The sequence below is a fragment of the Prunus dulcis genome, chromosome 6 (assembly GCF_902201215.1).
Source record: "Prunus dulcis chromosome 6, ALMONDv2, whole genome shotgun sequence".
Classification (NCBI taxonomy): domain Eukaryota; kingdom Viridiplantae; phylum Streptophyta; class Magnoliopsida; order Rosales; family Rosaceae; genus Prunus; species Prunus dulcis.
Window position 1 is genome coordinate 1028686 of NC_047655.1, and position 8713 is coordinate 1037398.

At 39.4% G+C, this 8713-nt stretch overlaps 1 protein-coding gene and 1 pseudogene across 1 annotated transcript; both read right to left on the bottom strand.

Moving 5' to 3' along the window:
• Positions 1–2091: 2091 nt before the first annotated feature.
• LOC117633116 lies at positions 2092–3765 on the bottom strand (annotated as a pseudogene).
• A 2695-nt stretch (positions 3766–6460) lies between these two features.
• On the bottom strand, positions 6461–8319 carry LOC117631597 (G-type lectin S-receptor-like serine/threonine-protein kinase LECRK3). The gene has a single exon (XM_034364843.1). It carries the CDS (start codon positions 8262–8264, stop codon positions 6873–6875), a length of 1392 nt encoding a protein of 463 aa, XP_034220734.1. The 5' UTR covers positions 8265–8319; the 3' UTR covers positions 6461–6872.
• Between the last annotated feature and the right edge of the window lie 394 nt (positions 8320–8713).

The window sequence follows — 8713 nt, forward strand, 5'->3', positions numbered from 1 at the left end:
CCAGCCAGCTCTGACCAGCAGCCGTAGAAGAAGGAAGGAAACCACCCGGGCCATCATCCTAGCTCCCGCCCCACCACCGAAGCGTAGGACCCCGTTTTAACTTTTCTTAGTTCTGTAATTTGTATAAACATGCTCTGATATCTTGTTGAACTCGAGAAACTGGAGTTAAGATCTGTTTGTTGAATTAGTCTGGCCGTTGGTAGGATTTTTGAGATTGTTTGACAGGTGGAAGACTTTGGGTATGGTCAAAATACAGGGGAGACTCTGCCGAATTTTCGGCAGAAGTCGGAAGAAAATTTAAAAAGAAATTGAAAAAAGGAAAGGGTTAAAAGGTCATTCGTGCCCGACATTCGCCAGGTGTCGGACACGCACAGGATTCGGCTCGGATTCCAAAGCGAAAATTGGGTCGGGTCGTGTCACAACTTCTCTTTAACAAAATGTCGATCAACCTCCACGTGCTTTGTACGATCATGTTGCACAGGGTTATGCGCAATTGCAATTGCAGCTTTATTATCACAATACAAATCCATGGGTTTTTGGGGTCCAAACCCAACATGTCACGCCCCGGGGGTCGGCGAAAACCCCGCGCCCGGTGCGTGAGAAAAGAAAAACTAAAATAAAATAAAAAGATGCCGAAACGTGGGTTTAAAATAAACTTCTCTTATACAAATAGATATGAAATCTTACAACTTTACAATAAATAAATAAAGCTCTGCTACTCTCATCTAATTTAGCATAAATCGATTTAGTCATCGTCTTGCCCACTAATTCATCTGAAAAATTAAAAAGAGTGAGTGATGAGCAACCACCGCTCAGTAGGGACATGAGACCTTGCCACAGTAGATTAATATAACTAGATTAAGTGACATGCAATCACACAGTCAAATATCACATTAATAATAATAATAATAATAATAATAATGCATGAATGCTCTTCAATTATACCCAACCCGTTAATCTATATAATAGGGCAAGCGAACCTGCATGTCCCTACCATGCATTTTACCAATGTGATTCCAAATGCCCCATTACATAAACTAACACCAATCTCAGCCATCCCATAATTTCCCTTTTGCTAGTCATCTTGTCTACACCATTAATCTCTAAGCCCAAATCACCCAATCGACAATTATACTGCTGATTTGCTAATCTACTGTGCACACGGGCTCACCTGAACTTGGTGCCTACAATGGTCAGACTCAACTACACAAAAGAACCTTCCTATTACCCTCTTTTCCATAATTATCTTCTCCAGCCAACAACTCCAACCAATTACCATGACATGATATAATTATGCCAACATTATTCAAATAGTTCACAATACGTAAATATAGTATATCAAGAACATTATACAATATCACATATAATATAAAGCTCACAAACTTTAATTAGATCAATCTTTATAAAAGGTCACCAAGAAACCCCTACCTCGTTTCCAAAGCTAGCTCTAAGTTAAGAAAACACAAATTAAGTCATATACCTCCTCCAAGAATTTCCTCACTATTCTCTCTCCCTCTACTTTTTTCTCTCTTTGCATGAACTTTCATGCAACTTTACATTCTTTCAAAAACAAAGGAAATGTCCTATTTATAGCAGCACTCAGGAGGATATAATTTGTTCTAATTGGTGGGGAGGTGATGACCACGTGGGAACTTGGTCTCCAACATTAGGATAGCTATCATCAAATTGCCAACACCTCATGCTAAATAAAGCTTAGTTACCTCAGTAGATTGACACTTGGAGTCTAAAGTGTGTTTGTAAAAAAAATATATAGGCCATTCAACTTGGTTAGCAAGAAACAAAGAGATAAAGTTGTTAAAAGCAATACATATACTTCTTTATGATATTACTTCTATTTTTTAATAACTAATAAGAAAATATAAAAATATAACACGTACCAAAACAATTATATATATAAGTTATAAACTAAATATGTAACAAAATATTTAATCTCCCGAAATATAATATATATACTAAAAATACAGGGTTTCACACAACATCTCTCAATAATCTTCTCAACCATAGTAACTCGCGCACACCCTGAGCCATCCCACGGTACTCGGCCTCGGCACTAGACCTAGACACCACTTTTTATTTTTTACTCCTCCAAGTAATAAGATTGCCACCAAAAAATGTGAAATACCCAGGCGTAGAACGTCTATCAGTGACTGAACTGACCCAATCAACATCCGTATATCATTCCACATCTGCATGACCATACTTGCAAAATATTAACCCCTTTCCAGGAGTTACTTTCAGATATCTCAAAATGCGCATCACAGCACCCATATGATCTTCACTAGGAGAATGCATAAATTGATTCGCTACACTCACTGCATATACAATATCAGGACGTGTATGAGATAAATAAATCAATTTCCCCACAAGTCATTGATAACACTCTTTATCTGTAGGGACTTGATCAGGATACAACCCCAACTTATGATTTTGTCCACTAGGGGTATCAATTAGTTTACAATCTAATATTCCAGTCTCTGCAAGTAAATCCAAAATATACTTTCTTTGAGACAGAAAGATACCATGTTTAGATATGGCAACTTCAATTCCAAGAAAGTACTTCAAATCACCTAATGATTTCATCTTAAACTCGGAAGACAGATACTTCTGAAGATTTTTCATTTCTGCCTGATCATCTCCAGTCATAATCATATCATCAACATAAATAATTAAAGTTGTCAATTTACCTTTATGATGCTTTAGAAACAAAGTATGGTCTGAGTTACTCTGCACATACCCAAATTTCTTCATAGATGCTGCAAATCTCCCACACCACGCTCTTGGAGACTGCTTCAATCCATATAAAGACTTCCGCAGCTTACACACAACACCCTCCTTAGAGGTTACAAGAATACCAGGAGGGAGATCCATGTAAATCTCCTCATTGAGGTCACCTTGTAGAAACACATTTTTGACATTGAATTGTAACAAGGGCTAGTAGCGGTTAGCAACTAGGGACAATAGTACACGCATAGCATTGAGCTTTGCCGCTGGAGCAAAGGTTTCCAAATAATCAACTCCATAAGTCTGAGTATAACCCTTTGCTACCAATCTAGCCTTGTAACGGTCAATGGAACCATCAGCTTTATGCTTCAAAGTAAACACCCATCTGCATCCAACAGTTTTCTTCTCTCGTGACAAAGGAACTAAATCCCATATTTTATTCTTGTTCAAGGCATCCATTTCAACATTCATGGCATCTATCCATTTGGGGTTAGATAAAGATCCGTCAGCTTAGTTGGCACACATACACTAGATAATTGACACAAATATGATGCATATGACTTAGACAAACGATGAGTTGACACATAATGGCTAATGGGATATTTAAACTTGGCATGTATATCAGAAGAATATTGTATTTTAGGTTTCCCACGAGTGATTCGTGGTGGTAACTGATAAGTTGACACAGATAGATCATTAGAAATTACCTTACTTGATTCATTATCACGAGTAGATTGGGGCACTGGAAGGGCAGGGGGGGTATTGCATCGAACTCATCCATACAAAAATCATTGTCATTAATTTCAGATACAGGCGACTGGTCGCTTGCTTCAGTGTGACCGGTCATTTTGATATTGAGAGCACCTGCTTCATTTCCAGATATGGGCGACCAGTCGAGTTCGAAATGGCGATCAGTCGCTTCTTCACAGAGACCACAAGTTTCATCTTCAGATATGGGCGACCGGTCACTTGCTTCAGTAAGACATGTCGTTTTCTTCCCGACAACAGTATCTTCAAACACATCGTTCTCCAATCCAAGACTCTACAATTCACTCTCTCTCTCTCCCTTGAATTGGAGATGAGGGAGAGACATAATAGGGCACTTCTTCGTGGAAAGTCACGTTTAAAGTAACATGCACCTTCTGGGTAAGTGGATGTTAGCACTTATAACCCTTATGAGTAGAAGAGTAACCAATAAAGACACATCACAGAGCACAATGATCAAGTTTACTCCGTTGATGAGAGTAGACATGAATATATGCAACACACCCAAAAACTTTATGGGCAGCTTAGAGATTGAGACAGGGGAAACATGGTCACCAAGCACATCATGTGGAGTCTTGAAATCAAGAACCCGGCTAGGAGTACGATTAATCAAATAGGCAACAAATAAAACAACATGCCCCCAAAGATGATGGGGAATAGACATGTATAACATAAGGGAGTGGGTAACTTCAAGTAACTGACGATTCTTGCTTTCAGAAATACCATTCTGCTGAGGAGCAAATAGGGTTGTCTTTTGGTGAATAATACCTTGAGCACGGAAGAAAGATGCCAAAGTGTTATTTACATATTCGCCTCCATTATCACTCCGGAATACTTTGACTTGAGCATGAAACTGAGTAGACACTATAGTACAGAACTCTAGAAGGATGGAAGCAACATCATGTTTATTTTTCAGTAAGAAAACCCAAGTGAGTCGGGTACAATCATCAATAAAAGTGACGAACCAACGAAATTCTTTTGAAGTAACGCGAGCCGGACCCCACACATCAGAATGCACTAAATCAAAAGGCTTTGCACCTTTACCGTCACTCAAAGGAAACACAGTGCGATGACTCTTGGCCAAAATACACGTCTCACACTTAAAACTAGACTCATCACAAGAGCGGAACGGAATAAAGATAGAAACAAACGTTTAAGGTAGCCAAATGACGGGTGTCCCAAGCGACGATGCCATAACCAAATTTGTTGTTTGTCTTCGACACTGCAACTTTGAACAGTATTAACGACATGATCATTAACTGGTGCAGAAGGCAACGTCAAATAATATAAGCCCCCCTATCTGTTTATCATGCCCAATCGTCTCGTGAGTCTTGAGATCCTGAAAAGAGCAATGTGTAGGATAGAAAGTAGCAGAAGCATTAAGTGTATCAAGTAATCGACCAACAGATAACAAGTTACAATGGATATTGAGAACTAGTAACGTAAGAGACAAAGACAGAGTAGGAGTGAGAGAGATTGTGCCCTCACTAGTAATTGGATAGGGCAAGCCATTAGCACTAGTTATGTATGGGTCACGGGTGTTACTAGACAACTCATCAAAAAATTTAGCATCATAAGTGATATGATCAGAAGCACCAATGTCAATTATCCAAGTATTGGAGCCAGTACCTGGAATAGAATCAGAAATACACAAATTTGCAGAGGCAGCAACAACAGCACCAACAATGGAGTTATCACCCATGATTGCAGCAGAAACTCAACAGATCACGACAGAGTATACAACGGAACACATAAGAAGCACAAATATGGCAGATGCACGAAGACAGACACGAACACAGCAGAGTACACCGCGGAACACAGCAAAGCCATAAATACGGCAGATGCATGAAGACAGGAATGACACGAACACAGTAGAGGCACGAACATTACAACACAACACACAAACCCAGGAGGGCACACACGGCACAGGTAAAGAAAAAAAATATGGAGATAGAATATGGGCGGGCACAACACACATGTCACCAGAAAAGTTGGCTCTGATGCCAAGTCAAACAATATGGGTAGAATATTTTCAGGTTATATTTCATTCTCCAAAAGAAGGTATTTACAGTACAAGGATGTAACCCTAGTAAGGTCAAACTAGGAAACAAGATAAAATCATAATTACACAATATCTGTACAAAAGGAAAGAAATATAATTCTAATAAACTAGGAAATAAATATCCTAATTAAGATAGGATCTCGCTAACAATAGTATTTAGAAAAAAATATTTAATATGCCATCAAAATTTTGAACATAACCAAAATAGTCATGGCATCAACGGATAAAGAAATTGCACTAGGCATGCTTGAAAACGATCTCAGTGTGTGTGAGTAACCATGTGTTCCAATACCAACTGTTAGATTTTCTATATATGTGTTCATGATCTTTCACACAACTTGAAATACATAGAAGACATAACATGAGTCATCTTCCTTGAGAACATGATCTTAGAACTCATTCAATCCTCAGTATTAGCAACACTAGCAAAACACAAATGGCTCAAGACTTCTGCTCTTTATCAGAAACTATTTTAGCTCTCTCTTTGTAATGAGATTAGGTTTAGAGAACGTATCTGACTAGAGTAGGATCTTAAGCTTATATAGGACTAGGTTAAATCGTCTCTACTCATCACCAAGGGCCGACTTGACTAACACTTTAAGTCCATCAAGCAACGGTTCACGCAAAAGGAAATAAATAGGACCCCTTTAATTGGCTTCAAAACTTTCTTTATTTCACGTAATTTTGGGCCTCAAGGTATAACCAAATTTAAACTCCTATCAAACTTGATATAACTTACTATCTAGTGCACCGATCTAAATAGGAATATAACATTTTTGGCATAGAAGAAAACTAGTGCGAACAAGTACTTACCAATAGAAAGGAACGCAAACCACAACCAATAATGACCTTGGTTTTTCATAAACCAGTAAAAATAAGTAGGCCACAAACTTCATCAATACTTAGATTAAGCAAACACATAGTTGCACTACGTTTTTTCAACAGAATTTGTCCTTCCCAACAAGAACATAACTTACACAAAGCCTTCTTATCAGTATGGCCAAATTAAAGCGATGCAAAACTACAAATAAGTCCACTAAAAACGATTGATAAACAGAAAATAAGCAACTTAGTACCGAAAATTATTTAAACCTGTGATACAAATGACTCCTTCAAGCATGCTCTGGAAAATGGGGAAGGGCATGGGGAACTTGTACTTCCACCACTCCTTCAAGCATCTGAACAACCTTCCTCATATTGGGTCTAAGAGAAGGGTCTTCTTGAATACACCAAATAGCAACCATCATAAACTTTTCCAGTGTCGTTTTATCACCCAGGGCCTGAACTTCATAATCTACAGACCTTACAATTCATCTGGACATGGAAGTTGAGGAGCTGGTATTGGTAGAGTTGAATTGTCCTTTCTGACTTTGATGAAGGCTTGTGAATTAAGACTTACATCCACTCTCCCATTTGAGAGAGGTAACTTCTTTTTCCAGCAGGTTTCAGACCGGAAAATAGCAACAGCACACAAACAATCTTGAAAGCAAGATTCATTGCACTTCTCTGCGGTAAAAGGTTTCAACTGCACGTAATCTGAGATTGGCCAATCTGTATTTATTAGCACCTCAACATCATATAAATCTTTTGTGCCACTAAGCTCATCTTCTTTACAGCCTTGTATGAAATCCGGTTTGCATCCCCGATATGGATCATTTGGATCAAGTAAAGAGAACCCTGTTGGGCATCCACAGGTTGGCCTCTTATCTCCTTTGAGAGTGCAGATACTGTTGTACCCACAAACACCTACACCTGAACTTTCGGTAATTCTTTGGCAAATATTATCTGGCTCTGACCACAGAATAGTCCAGCTTACATTTCCAGTGAAATTCTTGGGGTGATAATATTGAGCAAAAATCCCATCAAAGTTGAGAGTTGCTCTAATATAGTTGTCCCTTGCTGAGACTACCTCTCCCACTGCAAGATTGTACTTTCCACCATTCTCTCTCAGAACATACAAGTAGCCTGAGACATTGAAAACCAATTCTTTACCTTCACTACCTGCCACAGTCCCTGAGGTAGTGTCGGTTGCATAGTAAGGTTCATTGGCAAAGTTTGTGGGCAAGTTTATGGTGCTGAGCACAAGGTTCCCATCTTCTTGCAGAAGCAGCTGGAACCGTCCTTTCGAATAGTTAGTCTCCGATTGTCGAGACGAAAGCTTCCCACTTCTTTCCAATGTCTGTCCAGGCAACATGGTATCAGTGGGATTGTTGAAGGTCTCCCATAAGCTTTCTGAATTTCTATCTTGAAGAACGAAGTTGCCTGTGTCATTCATGACCCCATTGGCAACAACACCAACACTGGTTTCAGATTTCCATAGCTCTTCACCCTGAGGACTTCTAAGCACTAGACCGCTGTTGGCAGTCAAGTTCACAGTTGACCCCTTGGGTGCAACTGCAGCCTCATTATCCCGATTGGCATTCCAAACTATGGTTCTGTCTGGTATTCTGGCATACCATATTGAGAGCAGGAAAAGATCATTGCTTCCAAGTGGAAAAAATCCAAAGGCAAAATCACCAGATGGAGAAAGCCATGGTGAGGAGTTAGCTGCAGTTGCAGTTAGGAAATCCCCCACTGCTATGCCACCATTAGTTTGAGCAAACACAGAAACTGGTAGCAGAAACAGTGAGGAAAACAGAAGCAGCCGTACAGTAAAAGCCATTGCTAATTTTCTAGCACCAATGTGGTTCGGCATACTACAATATCTTAGCTAGCTATATTTCATAATGAAGAATGGGACCATGATGGCCCTTGCTTCCTCGAAATTTCTTGCTATAAATGCGGGTACCACATCTTAATGAAGCATGAGGCGTATCATTTCTGTGAGATGGCAAGGTGACGCAAAGACAACGAACCCTTTGGAATTCCTGACATCACCCCGATGCCAGGCCCACTTACTAAAGACCGAGACTTTCTGCCGAAATTTCGGCAGAGTCTCCCCTACAAATTGGACATTTCCCAAAATTTATACCTGCATAAAAACACAATTTCTATTCCCAACTGGCAGCATGCACAATATAATTTCATGCAATACACACAAATGGCCTTCGGCCTTCCAGTAAATCTTAAACAACTACCCAACAAATCAAATACCCCTTTATGACTAATAATAGTCCGCGGCTGCACCTAATAACCTTAGGCTGC

Bases quoted from the DNA above. Each gene is read 5' to 3' on its own strand.
- LOC117631597 (XM_034364843.1), bottom strand. From the start codon at position 8,264: ATGCCGAACCACATTGGTGCTAGAAAATTAGCAATGGCTTTTACTGTA.